General features: G+C 42.6%; 1 protein-coding gene across 1 annotated transcript in view; it reads right to left on the bottom strand.

The window, feature by feature from the left end:
- LOC115805361 (transmembrane protein 132C) overlaps positions 1-14,162 on the bottom strand; it is a 32,475-nt gene extending 18,313 nt beyond the window's left edge. Inside the window, exons 1-3 of the mRNA XM_030765923.1 lie at positions 14,093-14,162; positions 12,623-13,532; positions 1,106-1,243 (exon numbers count right to left, since the gene is read on the bottom strand). Of these exons, the coding sequence (XP_030621783.1) occupies positions 1,106-1,243; positions 12,623-13,532; positions 14,093-14,162 (1,118 nt within the window). The remainder of the gene's footprint in view (positions 1-1,105; positions 1,244-12,622; positions 13,533-14,092) is intronic.
- Positions 14,163-18,423: the final 4,261 nt, after the last annotated feature.

The following is an 18,423-nucleotide window of genomic DNA, read 5'->3' as shown; positions in this document are numbered from 1 at the left end:
GTTCATATTACTTTCCATAACCACGCTGCTAATGACAAGACACTGGGTTAGATTACAGAGAAAGCACAGCACATGGCATTGAATCCATAAGAACACAATGGGGTTTTTTTTCTTAATGCTATTTTCTCCGGCTGTTCATGCCTCATGACATGACTAAAAGTAGATAGCAGTGAGCCAGCTTTCATCCACTGTTTTTGGCAACTTCATCCATTATGAGGTAACAGCCTTCAAGATTATTCAGCAAACAGCACAAGGGAGTCCCACACAGTCCTGCCACGACCCACTGTAGAGGCGACTAAACCCGCATCCACCCAGAGTACAAAGGGAAGCTAAGGCTGAGCTGTCACTAATAGGATTAAGCAAAAATTCTCTCTCTCTCTCATACACAAACACACACACACAAATACACATTCACTGACATATATGCTAACCTACACACGTGAGATGAATTACGGGCTCTTGGAAGCCACAGTGGGAGGTTGAACCATAGTTCATTTTCATCAGAATGTAAGAGACTTAAGATCTTTGATCTAAGAATCTAGTTAGACTAGATCAAGACATTGAACCAACCGGAGGAGAGTACATGACGAGAATTGACCTCTCTCAGCCGGATTTAACTCTTTAGTCCATGGTCTCTCTCCGACCAGAATAGCTCTGCTTGCCAATGTCAAACCAGGTCATTACAATGAGAATCCAGTCAGGTGATTAGCGTAACTGATGCTAGGGCAGTCATTTAAGGCAAACCTCAAAGCTGGTGCTAGTGAGGATTCAGCCAAAGGTCAACTCAGCTATGAGTGTGTGTGTGTGTGTGTGTGTGTGTGTGAGTGTGTGTGGTGTGTGTGTGTGTGCGTGGTGTGTGTGTGTGTGTGTGTGTGTGTGTGTGTGTTTATTATTGTTTGTGTCTAATGAAATAAAAAAGTGCTGAGTACATGCACAGCTGCAGTATATTTGGGGGTAAAAGATTCTGTGTAATTCCAAAAAATGCTAAGTAGCCAGTGACTTTTTAAAACCACAAATTAATTTCAAGCTCTTCCTGAAATCATTTTTCTGTTCTTCTTTTTTTTTTTCTTTTCTTTTCTTTTCTGCAAAGTAAAAAAGCACCTACCTTTTTCCAGTTATACTTGATCTCCTCTGGCAGATGACTCCAACGCTCCCAGCCAAGCCTGTATCCAAGGTGATGTCCCATATCAAGGTGTTGCTGGGTGTGGCCATGCGAAACGACACGCCCTTTTTAACCATAGCCCTGTGGATGAGAACACATACAGAGAATAAAACGAATGCTCAAGAAGTCCCAGCAAATGTATCACTCTGTTGCCACAATGAGAGTCACATTATCGAAGTCTTTTGCCTCTTGGATTCCGATTCACCATCAGTTCAGTTGAGTTCTATACATCCTCAGGGTCACTTTACCAAGAACTGTGCATTAAGTCATTTGAAAAGCCATCGAGCTTTTATGTATATTACCTAACAAGTATACTTTACCCTTTGGTAAGTGGTTAAATACAGTGCAAAAAAAAAAAAGAGAGAGAGAGAGAGAGAGAGCAGTCTGCTTTCATTCACCTTTGCCATTTCTGTTAATGAAAAGCAATATGCTAGCTAATGTAACATTCTTTTTTTGTCGTTGTTTTTTAATACTTAGAAAGTGTTAATCGGAAACAACTGAAACGAATTGCCTCCTGCCGCTTGTGGTTTATTTATTTATTTATTTATTTATTTATTCGGTTCAACTAAAAATGATCTGTTACAAAGAATCCCCACTATCAGCGCCGCATTTTGACATTCAAAGAATGAACGGAAAGCAGACTTGCACTTCGGGCATTAATGAGAGAATATTTTTTTTCAGCAGGGTACAGTCTTACCCTGCAGGAGATCTGCATTAATGCCTTCTCCGAATGCAGGGCAGCAAAATTACTGCTCATTCCCAAAACTAGGAACAAGAGCTAGAGCAAAGGTCCACAGCTAGTCTTCTACCACAACACATCTCTCTGTGCGCTCCACTGTTCCACATATGTCGCTGAGCAAAAATATTGCTCAACCACACTTATGAATAATTTAATAACTGCTGATTCTCACAAATGCTTCCTCTTAGTCGAAATAAATCTGATACACCAACGATCACAGCGTAGAAACAAAGTGAGAATGATATAAAAGTTTTAGACATGTCCTTATTTTGCATTTTTCATTTTGTACTTCTTTCCAACCACAGAAGCTTTCAAAAAAAACCCTCCCACTCATTGTTTTGGAACATAGTTTGTTTGACACAATTAAAAAGAAAAGAAAGAAAGAAAGAAAGAAAGAAAGAAAAATGAAAAGAAAAAAGGGGGAATGAAGGAATTGTTCAGCTGGTAATACTGTAATCATTAAGCCTAGTGAACCTTACTGGGTCCTGTATGTCGGTTATTGTCCTGGCCACGCCCACAACACTTTGATTGACAGGCAGGGGTATTTGTGTGACCAAGTAGCAGCACGGGTTATATCAGCACTCACTGAACTGCCACCACTTTCAATGCCAGCTGCTTTCTGTTAACTGCCATTGATGCAGGCATGCTTGGCTCCACTGAGACGGGGTGAATCATTGTTGAGTGCAGGACCGCTGACGCAGACGGAGAAAGGAGAAAGGAAGAAAATACTGAAGAAAACGTGTTCATCTGCTGTGAAGCTGAAACCGACAGCGAACACCTGAGGTAAAGAGAAGGGGGGGGGGGGGGGGGGGGGGGGGGGGCAGAGGGATGTTGTCCTGTGGGGTCGACAGGAAATCAATGCCCTTCTCCCTCAGATCAACTCCACTCAGACCTGTTTGGACAAAGTTCCGGCAGCTTCCCAAACACACGCACACACACACACACACACACAGACAGGACAGGGCCCAAACCTAGCTCACTATCTTAACATTTAGAGCTGAAATGTCAGAGAGAGAGAGAGAGAGAGAGAGAGAGACGGACAGAGGGAGGTAATGAGGAGACTGGACAACTCAAAGGCTTTGAGCCTCCACGGCCAGCAGTCTCACCGCGCTGCTGTTATGAAGACACTGAAACAGATTGTTAAGTCTCCAGGATTCTGACATCAGAAGTCCGGCCCAGAGCCCGGACAGCTGGGCTCCGGATTACAGTTTCACAGGGCTTCGCCCTGTGAGTGACTGGACAGAATAACACACTAGGCTGAACAAAAGCCCGCACGGTCCAGCATCCATACAAATCCATTTCAAATCAATATCTTCCTCAAACGAAATTACAAGCCCGAGAGTCATTAGAATGCAGCATCGTTGCCAACGCATCACGAGATGAACCACGCGCTGAACATTCAGGAACGCGACCGGTATGAAGCGTAGGTGCAAAGGAGGAGGGGAGGACGTGACTCAACGCGGCGTAGCGACGTTACCTGACCCGAGAGACAGCTAAAGCGAGCCACGCGCCCTCCCGAAAGTAAACAACGACGAGACACCCAGCAGCACGGGAAAACAAATGCACTATTAAAATCAAAGTGGCAGCAGTCGTATAAAAAACGATATCGGGGCATTGTGTTTGAGAGGCGACGGCGACATCGGACGGCGCACGCGCGTGTGCTGAAGCTCACTCACTGTTCTCTCGTTCCCAGCGGCGCTGTGGAATTCATTTATTTTTCATTTGTTTACGACGCCTGGAGTTTTTCTCTCGGAAGCTCTGCGATAAACTTTCAGGGCCATTAAGGGCCATCGGGTGTAGCGCGGGCCTCAGAAGAGAGGTAGTGTGTGATAGCAACGTCCCTTTGGAGCCGTCTGCCAACCTCTCTGTGGTGGAAGTAGCCCAGGACTTTCAAGGACATGTGCCCGCCCACACACCCACACACACACACACACACACACACACAAACACACACACACACACAGGCATACACAAACACATAACCACGTACACTCAAACAGCAGCTGCAATTAGATGACATGGTTGTGTACAGGTTTTAAAGACTTTAAACAGCCCTTGTCTCATAAGAAAATACAAGACGGATTTGCATGAGAGAGAGACAGAGAGATAGAGTAGAATGGAATAGAATAGAGAGAGACAGAAGAAAGAGAGAGAGAGAGAGAGAGAGAGAGAGAGATAAACCAACAGACAGAGAGAAAAAGAAAGAAAAAAAGAAAGAAAGAAAGAAAGAAAGAAAGAAAGAAAGAAAGAAAGAAAGAAAGAAAGAAAAGAAAGAAAGACACTGTGTGCATGTATGTGTGTGTGTGTGTGTGTGTGTGTGTGTGTGTGAGAACAACAGTTCTCAGAGCTCTTGTGAGATGTAGTTAGAGGAGCTGTAGGAGGGCTGAAGGGAACCCTAATCTGGCCTCACACAGAGAAGACTCTCTATGACAAGGCTACGAGACCCCATTAAACTGCACTCCACTGCTTAGATTCCTCCAATCACTCACTTCTATTCTGTGTTTCTCTCCCTGTTATTCCTTTCCGCTTCTCCTTTTGTCTCTCTCTCTCTCTCTCTCTCTCTCTATCTATATATCTCTCTGTCTCTGTTTCTCTCACTGCTCCTCCTCTTGGTTTCTCTTTCTGTCTCTCTCTCTCTGTCTTCGTGTCTCTCTGTCTCTGTCTCTCTCATTCCTTTGATTTTTATCCCTTCTCTGGAACAAGGGCAGAATTAACATTAAAACATAAATAGAAAACTCTCCTGTGCAAAAGTGCACATATTCAGATATATCTATATGCAGAGCAGACGAACAGAGACAAACAAACATATATCCAGAGCAGTCAGACAGGGACAAACAGACATATGTCCAGAGCAGTCAGACAGGGACAAAGGTACATATGTCCACAGCGGACAGACAGGGATAAACAGACATATGTCCAGAGCAGTCAGGCAGGGGCAAACAGACATATGTCCAGAGCAGTCAGACAGGGACAAGCAGACATATGTCCAGAGCAGTCAGGCAGGGACAAACAGACATATGTCCAGAGCAGTCAGACAGGGACAAAGGTACATATGTCCAAAGAGGACAGACAGACAGGGACAAACTCTCAGCCCTCTCTGTCAGGGCTTTACCACCCCAACTAGCTCTGTCGGCACCAAGACTTCTATCACAGACAAGTCTCAGACACTAAATGCTGTTGTATTCAGATTTCACGGCAAAGAACCATCATAACCCCTGTGCAGTAAAATCGACTTTTTGATTTTGTCTACCTGCAATCCTCCTCAAATCCTCAGCTCTTCAACTCTCCTAAAAAGGCTGTCTCCAATGGGACCCGGTTGATAGATGGTTGATTTTCACGCTCGTGTTTCAATCATCTTTCTAACACAGCTGACATTTTATTTGATGAATGTGTACTCTGAAATGTCACTCTGCCAGAGAGAAAGAGAGAGAGAGAGAGAGAGGGAAAGAGAGAGGGAGAGAGAGAGAGAGAGAGAGAGAGAGAGGGAAAGAGAGAGAGAGAGAGAGAGAGAGAGAGAGAGAGGGAGAGAGAGAGAGAGAGGGAAAGAGACAGAGAGAGAGAGAGAGAGAGGGAAAGAGACAGAGAGAGAGAGAGGGAAAGACAGAGGGAGAGTGAGAGAGAGAGAGAGAGAGAGAGAGAGAGAGAGAGAGAGGGGGAGAGAGAGAGAGAGAGCTACAAATGCCACTGGGCCGCGGCAGGGATATCACATCACTTTAACACGGTCTGGCTCGCTCCCTCCGCTCGCCCGCAAAAGGGCATTTGTTGGATTACATGGGCGAGTATAAAGAGGCGACTGGCACAGTAAATAAAAAGAAACAAATAAATAAATAAATAAATAAACAACAGCCCCGTCTCTTTTCATCCTCTCTGTCCCGACCCGACCTCCAGCAGCGAACGCACATCACTCCGCTCATGTTTGACCTTTAGCGTGTTACTGACCTTATCTGTAAATAGCATGTTAAATCTGACACAGCATCGCGGCTACCACCTGATGGTCCCTCTCGACTTAAAGGGAAAGCGGACCATTTTTCGGTGGCCCGTGTGAGCTCATTATAGGCCTTAGAGAAGTGTTTTTAGACCCCTCGTATGGGTTTTTCAAGTGTTTTTTTTTTTTTGGTGAATTATTTTTTAAAATGTATTTTTGAAAATGTATAACCATCTCTTTTTTTTTGTCCCATAATGACCTAAAACACACTCAGAACTACATCGATTTACTGAGTCACCGAATCTGGTGGAGTTGCTTGTAAATGATTTTTAAAATGTCAAATATGTAAAAAAAATAAAAAAATAAATAAAAATAAAGAGCCATTTCGCACCAGTGCAGGGTCTCCTACATTGCTTATGGTATATGGATTGCTCTCATTCATTTTCACTGGAGGTAAGACGAAGCACTGACTTTTACTTTTAGTCTATAAGACCAGAAAAGCAATTTTCACTCAGTTACCCCACGGAGATGACTGGACTTCCAAATGGACACGACCTTGACAAAATCTTGACAGTTATTCATTTCCTGAAATTGCATACCAGAAAAATCACATCAGTTGTTTAATTGCAGCTTCCAAAGTAAGGATTAACTTTATCTTTATAGTCTTACTTCTTTAAGGAAGTTGTTTGTTTACGCTCTAAGACAACCTGAAATTTCGGTTTTCGGCCAATGACCTTGACCTTGAGTATGTTTTCCTGTCATTGTGATTGCGCCGCAAATGACACACATTCAGCGACATACGTTGACCTTTATGATGATAGTTAATGACAATTATAACCGCATCAGATGAGCCGCCATACGTACGCATTCAAACTACTCTATAAATCATACATTTAAAGTAACTTTGTGTGACTAGAAAGGAGAAACCGCTCCAAGACACCAGAGATACCACAGACATCTCTTCTGCAGTGTGTTCAGCCAGCAGAAGAGAAATCACTTAAAAAGTGCCTAAGTCATATTATTTGCTGACTAACAGTGGAAATATATGTATATATATATATATATATATATATATATATATATATATATATAAAAAATAAAAAAGATGAGTTTGAATAATGAGGATTTACCTCACTTGACGGGAATAATCAGACGAGGGCTGTTTATCATCCGTGACGCGGCATCATTATACGAGTGTGAAAACACGACGCGCTCCGTAAGGTAATTTATGAGAGAGGCTCGGCTATAGATCCATCACCAAGTTTTCTTTACAGGCTCTCCTCTCATCTATTTACATATGTGATATTCAAATAACATGAGCTCTGCAAGATGGTTAATGAGGAAATATTTCTCTCCGCGTCCTGATGGCCCATTCACGGGACGTAGACAGAGTGGGGTTTCGTTTGGCCGTGGTATATTTTTGTGTTGACCTTGCCTGGGTTCGCTGCTGAGTGGAGTGCGAACGAATGATCCAACTTTGGTTTACTGCTGATTGTGAATGAATGAGTGATCAAACTTGTCTGCTGTTACGTTATTAGCATGCTACTGCAACAGTGCTGGTAAAATCCCCATGTAAAGGAACTGAATTGGTTTTCTTTCTTTCTTTCTTTCTTTCTTCTTTCATGCTCTTTCTCTTTTTTTTCTGTCTCATACACCCATAAAAACTAGACACACAGAATATCATCAGCTGTAACAACTATAATTAAAAATACACACTAACCAGTCTGCTGGGGGCATGACTGGTGTCACATCTAAATAATCTGACATAAATATTATGCTCTGTTTAAATGCAGTTTAATAATAATAATAATAATAATAGCATTAAAAAACACTGGACACCTAAATTAACAACAACAACAACACCAGTAACAACAACGATAAACGCTTTAGCCCAGTCTAGTAATGGTCTCTGTACATAGTCTATTACGATTTAATCATCACCAGAACCGCCACCATGAGATTATGGGGGACAGAGTTACCAATGCCATCAAATCAGTCTGCACATCAGGTCACAGTCCATTACTGAAATGGATTGACTTCTCACATTCTCTTTGAACCACGGTCCAAAAAAAAAAGGCAAACATTTATGACCGTAATCTACCTCCAGACACAACACAATGCGTGTGTCTCCCCCATACAAAACTGTTACGGAAGCCTGATCAGACCACATATTCACGTGAGACGGACGCACTGGCCGCGTACGATGAGATGTGTGGACGTATGTTTAGACAATGGATTTAAACACTTAGGCATTTCTTGTGAGCTCTGCTATCCACTCACGGGAGAGGGGAATTACAACAGGCCGATGTTGTGCCTATAAACTTAAGACAATTTTAAAGCCTTAAAAATACAGTTGTGTCAAAATCAGTTTCCTTGCTCTCATTTTTTTCATTTAACAAGATGTAAAAATATGTAATCATTTTAGAGCTCATGTTCAACAATGTAGTGATTACTGTTTCTATAAAAGTCATGTTTTTATGAAGCAGTAGTTGAACTGAAATAGACAATTTGTAGGAAAAAAAAAAGTGCGCTATTTTAAAAATGGGCAAATGTTTGTGAGACAAAACTCTTGTGTGGTCAAATTCCCTATAAAATTGACTTTTAAAAATGTGCTGACATCATCGTGAACCTTTACTAAAACGTTGCCTAAATGACGACAGGGCACCTCTGTTGGGTGTTCACCCGAGCTTCCGACACTAGCCAGGACATAGAGCAGATTTTTGAGTAATATAAAACTTGAAATAGTAATTTAAACTTATAATTGAACATAAAGCAAACTGGAAGTGCTTCTCTATCAGACACAGCTGCACAAATCTAAACGTTTCAAATGAAATTGCGAGTGAAGCCACAGCGTTTGACTTTAGCGAGCTGATCTGTTTGTCTAAGCGTCTTATCGCCGTATCCATTGGTCACAACCTAATGAGATGCGTTAGTCTGTGTGGACACAATGAAATCTTGAGTGACAGAGCATTTGGGATTGCGAGTAATCTATACAGAACGAATGATAAAGACACATCACTAAGAATGTTCTAGAAAAAAAGAGAGAGAAATAAGAGAGGAGAAAGGAGGAAGTAGAGAGGCTAGGAGAAGGCTGCAAAAGAAAGAGGGATGACTGGTTGTGATCAGTTTTCTTTTCTTCTCTCCTCTCCTCTCCTCTGCCGTCCTTTCCTCTCCTCTCCTCTCCTCGCCCTACCCCCCCCCCCCCCCCGACATTGGACGGCTGGGCCTGGATTTACAGAGAGAGAGGGAGAGTCAGATCTGAGGGCAGTAGGGGGTGAGGGAGAGGTAAAAGAAGCAGAAAAAAAGCTCATTTTTCAGCATCGCTGCTTAAATAAACACACACACACACACACACACGCACCACAGACCACAGGCACATGTCCACATACAACACAGAGCCATGGGAAATGCTGTACTCAGACATTTCTCTTCATGATTAAACAAATCTCTTATTTGTGTGACACAGTATGTGTGTGTGTGCGTGCGTGTGTGTGTGTGTGTGCACGTGTGTGTGCGGTTGTGTATGTGTGGCAGAACAGCAATGTGCAGGGTTCCATGAAATGAACGACAGGGCACAAACAGAGAGAGCAACTCAAGTGAAAGAGAATAAATGAGGGGTCAAAGTTGGGAAAAAGTTAAGAAAAATAAAAGAAGGAAAGAGAGAAAATAAATAAAATGCAGAAATTTTCTCTCGTGTGGTTAGTTATTGGCCTAAAGAGCAGTTAGAGCCTGGGATGAGATGAAGATGAAGATGAGGATGAGGATGGAGATACATTGTGCCAATCCAGGACAACAGAGAGAGAGAGAGAGAGAGAGACAAGGCCCCAGTTTTGGGAACGTCTCAGGGAATTGTGGACATTATAACGAAATATTCAGAGACCAAATTTTGTTTGTTTTTTTTTTTTATTACTTCTGTCCAGCAGTTGTTAAGAAGTGAAGAATGTGCTAAGAAAATTATGCTCAAATTATTTAAATTGCCACAGCATCTGCCTAGCGTGGAATGTTCTAGCAATAACACTTGGCACTCATTATCTCGGGAACATTCCCATGTTAGAGCGATCTGTCTGAGCTGGTGTGTGTTGGTGAAGAAGTGCGTTGGTGTCCTTTGGGATACCCAGAGAGAAGGGATTAATTTAACTCAACAGAGGGACTAATTCCAGCTCAAAGACAGAATGTTTCAGATCGCATACTTTGCCTCCACTTTCACCTTAATTTGATTTTCCTGTCTGAAGAAATCCACAGCCAACTCTACCTGGTTCCCCCGATGCATTAATACCTGCCTCACAACCCGCTTCTGGGTCTCCCACGGGAAGGAACGAGTGAACGAACGAACGAATGAATGAATGAATAAAAGGGAGAAGAAGAGTGGAGGACTGAATTATGCATGGTGTCATTTCATAGAGTTCTCTCCTTTTTAGCATAATGATATTCACCTACACACACACACACACACACACACAAAGAGAGAAAGAGGAAAGGAGTAAGAAAATGAGCCAAGAGATTTGATTCCAACTGTACTTTGAAACATGAAAATTAAAAAAGTGAATGTGGGAACTAGTATGTCACACACACACACACACAAACACACAGACACACACACACATTCACATATGAATACATATATTCATATGTGAGTGTGTGTGTGTGTGTGAGTGTGTGTGTGTGTGTGTGTGCGCGCGCGTGTGTGTGTGTCAGAAGTGCCAAAAAGAAAAGCAGCCGAAAGGAATGAATCATTTTAGTGTCTCTTGACAGGAAAAAAAGTGGAATATAGAAACGAGTGTGTCATCACACATCATTCTGTCATACTTAGAACTACCAACCAGTAACTCAAACTCAACTCCCATTGGTCTGTTCTCTAAGAACTCAGTGCATGCATATATTACCATGGATGTTACAGAGACTGTTCCTACTGGTCGATACGATCTCGCAAAATCTCGATCTGTTGTGCGTACTTCATCTTTTCATTCCTCACATAACACACGTTGAAAATCACGTGGGAAAAAAAAAATCAGTTTCGTCTTACACCTTTGAAACTTTACAATGTCAGTTCCAGCAGAGTGAGAAACAGAACCGTAGATTAGAGAACGGGCGCAGCGCGGTTCGTACGATGGGGGAGACTGGTCCTGTAATCTGAGGGATTGTAAATCGTGCCTATTTTCAGACGCGCTGTTTGGGACGTCGACAGACGCCACGGGAGTAATGCACTTGAGCTTGGACATGATGAGAACAGCACCAGGCCAAAGCGACAAGCCGCGGCAATAACAACCCGGAATATCATTACCGTAGCAATCACAGCTCAGAATATCATCTCTCTGTATTATCGCTACATGTCTTTTTCCTCTTCTACATTAATAATCTCCCTGGCTTCCAAGAAAGGCAACTAACATCCCTCATATTTTCAGGGAAACAACATAATCCAGCCTAAATCCCATTTCCCAATTTTCTGATACTTTCCCCCACCTCCCCTTCTACCCCCACCCCCACCCCCCCGCTGCAGTAAGACCGAGTCTAGCAGTGTGTGATAAGCCGTGTGTTTGTCCAATACCAGACGCTTATTAGAACTCACGTTATACATTATACATCAATACACATTCAGCCTTTTACTGGACATGAATTGCCACAATGTTATTGCACTGGCGAAACAATACAAAGAATCCAGATGGTGCAACAACATCATTTTCGACTTTTTCTCAGTCATTTAATCATCGTTTTTTCATTGTCGGGTTATGTGAGTTAGAAGCCATACCTCACACATCTAATATTTGTAATGGGCTATTTCTCTTAATCTAAAAAAAATGGTGAATTTGAAGTTCTAAGAATTTATTTGGAATGCAATCTATATCATAAAAGCTCTTATCCATAAGAGCAGATTAAAGCTATTTTTTTTTCCTAGTACAACTGGATGAAATGTTTATCGAGCCTTCTGGAGTGTAAAAGAGCTTTTCGAAAAATTCCCACACTTGACATTTTGCTACTGGTCTCAGTGTGGTAGCTAAAGAATTAGTTGCGGGGGGGCGGGGAAACGTGTGATTTTCATTCTCCCAGCTGTTTACGACGTTAATGAATTGCTGTCGACATTGTTCAGAGAAAAAAAAAACGCGTTGGATTTTTCTCACATTTGTCCACGACTTTTCAAAGAAACAACCAGCTGCGAGTCAAGCGTGGACAGGGGACGAAAAGGACATTAAGCATCTGCACGGTTTCGCGATTTGATAATCATTTTCAGTTTACAATCTGACATTGAGAAACAACGTACTCAATGCAGAGTTTCTTTAGCATCTCTCGGAGAACATTTCGTCAAAGCTTTAATGTGACTGACGCGCTGGTTAATTGACAGAGGCGCATTACGCTCCAGATCTGTCCCACACTCTAACGTTGACAACAGAGGGCATTTAAGGAAAAAAAACCCTCACAGGATAAATGTAATCTGATATTAAAAACTGATTCAGAAAACGACATACTGTCTCATCTTATAATAACAATCACTGGCTTAAGACTAAGCCTTACCATAAAGTGCTACACAAATGGCAGGAATACACACACACACGCGCGCGCACACACACACACACACACACATATATATTTTCCCCCATGAAACATCATTGCACAAGAGAAAGAGTAAACTGAGCAGACTTGAACAGGGGCTTAAGGACTTGCTTGTGAATTAACACTAATAGAGATGAACAGGATGGAATAGAACAGAACAGAACAGAACAGAACAGAATAGAATAGAACAGAATAGAATAGAATAGAATAGTAGATAGACGCAGAGATTTGAGGATGAAAGGAAATCTACCTGAGGGAAAATGTGTCCAAGTTGGATGAACTCTTCATATAGACGTAGAAGGAGGCGATGTCTGTCTTCCTGAGTGGTTTGGATGAGGTCTGAATCACGATGGCGTCTCCCAGTAAGAGCTGGGACAGGGTTCCGCCGCCCTGCCGAACCTGAAGGAGACGGACGCTCCCGATCCTCTTCATGGGCGTCACGGGGATGTACTCCGCCTGGGACTGCCCGTCGGCCCCCCCGCCCCCCCACCCCTTCCCCACCTCCCCCCCGCCGGCACACCTGCCGTAGCTGCTGGCCTGGGCCTGGTAATAAAGCTCCACAGAGTTCCCCTGCGCCGGGCCCTGCCTCTCCCGGCTGGACCTCCCCTCCGTGGGGCTGAACCAGCCGGAGGGGAGGTCCACCTCCGCCATGCAAGTCCCTCGTTCTCCTCCGATCACGCACGATCCCCTCACCTCCTGCGTCTGCCAGAACGCGTAGACGGTCACGCACGGGAGTTCGTCCCTCGTCCCCTTAGCCTTATCTCCCCTGTTCCAGTCTCTCCCCGCCACGTAGAACAGAACACGGACCTTGGGTAAGGAGGAGTAGACGAGTCTGGTCAGGACAAAGGACTGGACCTTCCAGTTGTAGGTGAATACCGGCGGAGAAGGCCTGAACAGCTGGACCGACTGCAGCAGGTCGAGCGGAATCTGCCTCTCCATGGACAGGGGGCCGTAGCTAGCATTGATCAGAGGGGGGCGCCGTGCGCGGAGAATGACGAAGGGCTGGGTATGGCTCTGCATGCTCGAATTTCTCATGATATCCTGTCCCGCCTCTTTCAACAGGAAGTAATCGGCGTTTCGCACCTGGTAGCTGACGGGAAGAAACATTGGAATGGGGTCGTACGTCTTAGCGCTTTCAGACATCTCTTGGCTGTCCAGATCTGTGAAAAAACCAAAAAAAAAGAAAAACCAAAACTTACATGAAAGACAATGGAGAGTTAGATCGATTCAAAGCTTTTTTCTCAATACAGAGCGTTTCTCCATGCAGATAACGTTGTTGGATTTAGTCGAGACATCTGCTCCAGATTTGTTTATGTTCCTGTACAAATAGCTGAAATTCAGATATACTCAGTAGGCGATTTGTAGGGGGGATGAAGGGGGATGCCATCCCCCTTGTTAGCAAAATGACCAAAATGCATCCCCCTTGTTCACCTGCCATCCCCCTCCATACTCTATAGTGTAGTGTCAGTGACCATTGGGCCATCCCCCCTGCTGGCAACTGGGCCATCCCCCCCTGTTAAAAAACACCAGTCACCTGCTGGATATACCGAATATTTCTACTGGCCATGCATACAAACAGTACAATGGTGTACAACTGTGCGAAAACACATCATCAGATGGCAACGGGTTATTTATACATCAGATAGTCAAAGGGATAGACAACCCAAAAATGAATTTTCCCTTGCCAAGTCCACACAAGGGGCTTTTGCTGTTTTTTTACCTGACGAGCGATAGGTCAACCCGATGATCCGACCTGGATCTTTCAAGAGCATGAGGGACTGATATTCCATGACCCTGCTCAACATTAAGTAAATTATGCCTTAATAAAAAGAAATGCATTAAAAGAGATGAGCGCTAAAAACTCAAAAAATGAAGGGATACCACAGGGTGAAATTCCTGGAAGTAATTTCTAGAAAAATCGGCTAAAAAAAGAGCAGATCAAGTAGTCGGGTCATGCCGTCATTAGAGTGAAAGGCTAGCTCTGACCTTTTACTTAATCTTCACTTAACTCCCAATGGTGATGATAGGCTACATGCTTTGTTCATTCCAAATTCTATCAGAGGTTCTGAAAGCGGGTTACGTTGAGATGATGACTCCGAGACCAAAAGAAAAATCTCACTGACGTGAAGTCTTTTCAAGAGTCTTTTCCTTTTTTTTTTTCTTTTTTCCAGTGTCATGCAATAACTTAAAATCACACTAAGCCCGAGAACAGCTATGGTTCAAAAGGCCAGAAGACTGGCAGAATCCAGTCACTTTCATTAGAATGAAACTGACAGTCAAAGCAGAGGTCAGCGATTTTCAACTGATTTCCAAAGAAACCCATTATTCTTCAAAAAACCAGATCGCTTTAACCTTACATTAACCCTGTTTTAATACAGTTAGTTAGGGTAGTTAGTTTTACTTTACAAGCTGCTTTAATTGTCTTACTGTACATTTAAACATACTACAATTGGTTACGTAATTTTTTACATGCCAAAAACTTTGACCCATGATGATGAAACAGCAAAAAATGGACACGTTAAACGTTCTTTTTTTTTTTTTCAGAAATGCTGAACTGCTTGTTTCAGGGACAAACAGCCATATTGCAGGAATTTGAAGTACAACAGTGTCAAAATAAGAGTCCTCAGAGAACCAGGAGGTTGATTTAGAGTTTTGTAAATTAAGCATAAATATTATGATTTTGTTTCTTCTTCAAAGAATTTAGCAGGTTAGTCTCCTTGCATTAAGAGATTAACTTTATGAAAGAATACTGTGGAAGAAAAACCTGTCAGAACGATTATAAACATTCATAACTGCACCAGAAAAAGCATCCAAAATATCACAACAGAAACACGATTTTCTAGCAAAAATTAATTCCAACAAATGGTTAAAAACATGTCCCCTTGAGAAAAGTTGTAAAACTAAGAGACGATTTTGTTTCTATGACATCTTTCTCCAGCTAATATAAATATACATTGTTGTTTTGGGATTGTTTCTAAGATCCGTGCTGAAGAATCAAATGATCTGTCATTGATATGAATGGGGTAGTGCTCGTAGTGCTAGCTTGAATCCAGGTGGCTGAAGCCTTGACCTTTTTGGTTTTGTCACCCTAACTGTTGAGACACGCTTTTATCATTCAGTGAATTTTCGACAGAGATAAAGGAAATTAGGATCCCTTAAATCCTGCTTCCTGTAACTGGGATAATCCTCATAACTGATAAAAAATATATATATATATATCCCTTGACCTGAAATAAATAAACAAAATAAATAAATTTCACTGCCACAACAATTCATTTAATGTAGTTTTAATAAACAGCCTGCTTGTTTGCTTTATCCTTTTACACGGAATCCGCCTAGGTTTCAGCTTAAATGTTTTTGTGTGTGTTTTTTTTTTTTGGGTAGACTGAAGTTGGTGGACATCCAATGTCACTTTTCACTGATCCTGACTAAAAGCATATATACTTGGGTATACTTGGGTTTGTGTGCTCGTGTGTTCATGTGTTTGTGTGTGTGTGTGTGTGTGTGTATTTGCGTGTGTGTGTTTGTGTGTATTTGTGTGTGTGTGTGTGTGTTTGTGTGTGCATGTGTGTGTGTGTGTGTGTGTGTGTGTGTGTGTTCATGTGTTTGTGTGTATGTGTGTGTTTGTGTCTGTTTGTGTGTATTTGTGTGTGTGTGTGTGCGTGTGTGTATGTGTGTGTGTGTGTGTGTGTGTGTGCTTGTGTGTGTGTGTGTGTGTGTGTGTGCGTGTGTTTGTGTGTATGTGTGTGTGTGTGTGTGTTTGAGTGTATGTGTGTGTGTGTGTGTGTGTGTGTATTTGTGTGTGTGCGTGTTTGTATGTATTTGTGTGTGTGTGTACGTGCATGTGTTTGTGTGTGTGTGTATGTGTATGTGTGTGTGTGTGTATCTACATGTGTTCATTGCGAGTTGTTCATCTCCATTTGTTCATACTTGTGTGGTTGTGTGGTCCATGTAATCCGTTGAACTCTTCTTTGTGAGGTTAAACTGGAGGGGGGGCGTTGTTTGTTGAGCAGGATACATTAACATTAGCCCTACAGGTCAAAAGGTCAACATTCACTCCCATTCCCTTCCATTCTGCCCATTGAGCCAGATTACGGTCGGTAAGTGGGACAGAGGGTGAGGATGATTAGCCCGGTGGCGACACAGGATGTGAGTGAAGAGAGAGAGAGAGGAAAGAGAGCATTCCCAGTCTTCATTCGCTCGTTACCCCGGGTTACGGGGAGAAAACGTCAGGGGGGGAGACGCAGAACCCTCTGCGGCACAATTAGCATCCTCGCACGTGCCGTTCCAGATCCAGGCCTTCACTGGTCACAAGCTGTGCGGCATTTCTGTGAAACTCCATCTCTAATCTCAGCTAGGTTCTTTCTTTTGTTTTTCTTTTTTTTTTTTTTGTAACTGAAAAGAGCTTTCAGTCTCAGCACTGACGGCACAAACACACCAATGACGCGTGACCGCGCAGCTTGGACGCAGTTACGCGGATTTCAAATTCACTCCGACTCTGCTTAACGCGCGTTGATTTTACTGTAACTGTTTGTAAAGCTTTGGGTTTCTTTGAATTTCTGAAATCTGCGCCGAACACTTCAATTCTTTCGAAGAATCGCTGAAAGCGTAATCTTTTCTTAAGCTGAAAATCTCACAGATTCGAGAGAACAGGCATTTTAAATGGATTGTGGCTGTTTACAACCTGAGCGTGGCAGGTACAATAGTGAGAGTCAGCTTTTTTAAGGTTTAACATTGTCCGTGTGATGGCGAGTGAGGTGAACAAGTCTTCTATCCCTGTATGAAGTCCCCTGTTGTTTCAGACATTTCAGGACGTCTTTGGAATCTTGACAGTGTGGCTGTAATAAACTCAATATTCACTCACTTCAAATGTATATGAATGTGTGTGTGTGTGTGTGTGTGTGTGTGTGTGTGAAAAGGAGGGAGGGAGAAATACTGTGATCCTCGCTCTTGTGGGTCCAATGTGATCCCCCCCCACCCCCCCACCCCATCAGGAGGTATAAATTTTATGCCTCAGCAGCAAAGAGGAAGCAACAGAAGAATTATTCTTATCAAAAGCTAATGCTATGAGCTAATGATATGATCAGCAATGTCGACGGCTATTCCTCATCTATTTCTCACCCAACACAGTGCAAATATAAAACCTGATAGAGCACAGTCTACCAGAGATACAAAATCCAGCCGCTGAATTCACAATCTAGACTATGGGGAACAGCATACATTGGAGTTTGAGTTTAAAAAAAAAAAAAAAAGGTATATTGTTTTATATAGAGAGTTTTCTAAGTTTCATGTATAACAGTAACAAACTTTGAAAACCCTCAAAAGAAAAACAAAATGGAACAAACAGGATAGATACTCCTAAAGTCAGATAGCTGGGTACACTTTTATGTAAAACAGCGCTCCTGTGAGAGTTTGATTGATTGTGGGAAAGGAAAAGAAACTTTGTATTTAAAAAAAAAAAAACCTTCATTATTTTCCTGCATGATTCAGTTATTGCTTATTATTGCAGCTGTTTTCATCAATGCATTAGTATGTGTCATTGCCAGCTGCAATAGATTAAAAGTATTCCCTAGCATTCGCTGTCACGAAGATGAATAATTAACCGCGTCCAAATCACGCTGAGAACTTGGCTTTTTTTTTTTTGTTTTTTTTTTTTTGCAATCTCTGCCTTTTTTTTTTTAACTCCGTATAAGGATCGGCACTTGTTTACAATCATACATCATTCAATCTACAAGCCCCACCCGTCTCACCGGGAGAGATCTGAGTCTTTCTGCCAAGTAGCCCATGTCAAATGTAGATAAGCTTCAATGTAAGTTTCAACAGCTGGTGAAATGTTTTCGTGGGCGGGTGGGGGGGATTGAGTGATCAGCATGCTCTCCAAATGAACTAATGTATGTTAACTTTGGTCCATATGACATCACCATATGACATCGTTATCATGGAAAATTCAGCAGGGCCCACATGCTGAGAGGCAACTAAATCACAGCCAGAGATAGGGGAGAAGGAATGAGGGGGTTTGGATGACATGATGACATGATGACACGTATGGAC

Source organism: Chanos chanos, chromosome 1 (genome assembly GCF_902362185.1).
Source record: "Chanos chanos chromosome 1, fChaCha1.1, whole genome shotgun sequence".
In the NCBI taxonomy this organism is placed as follows: domain Eukaryota; kingdom Metazoa; phylum Chordata; class Actinopteri; order Gonorynchiformes; family Chanidae; genus Chanos; species Chanos chanos.
The sequence above is the reverse complement of the archived record's forward strand: the minus strand, read 5'-3'. Positions and strand labels throughout refer to the sequence as shown.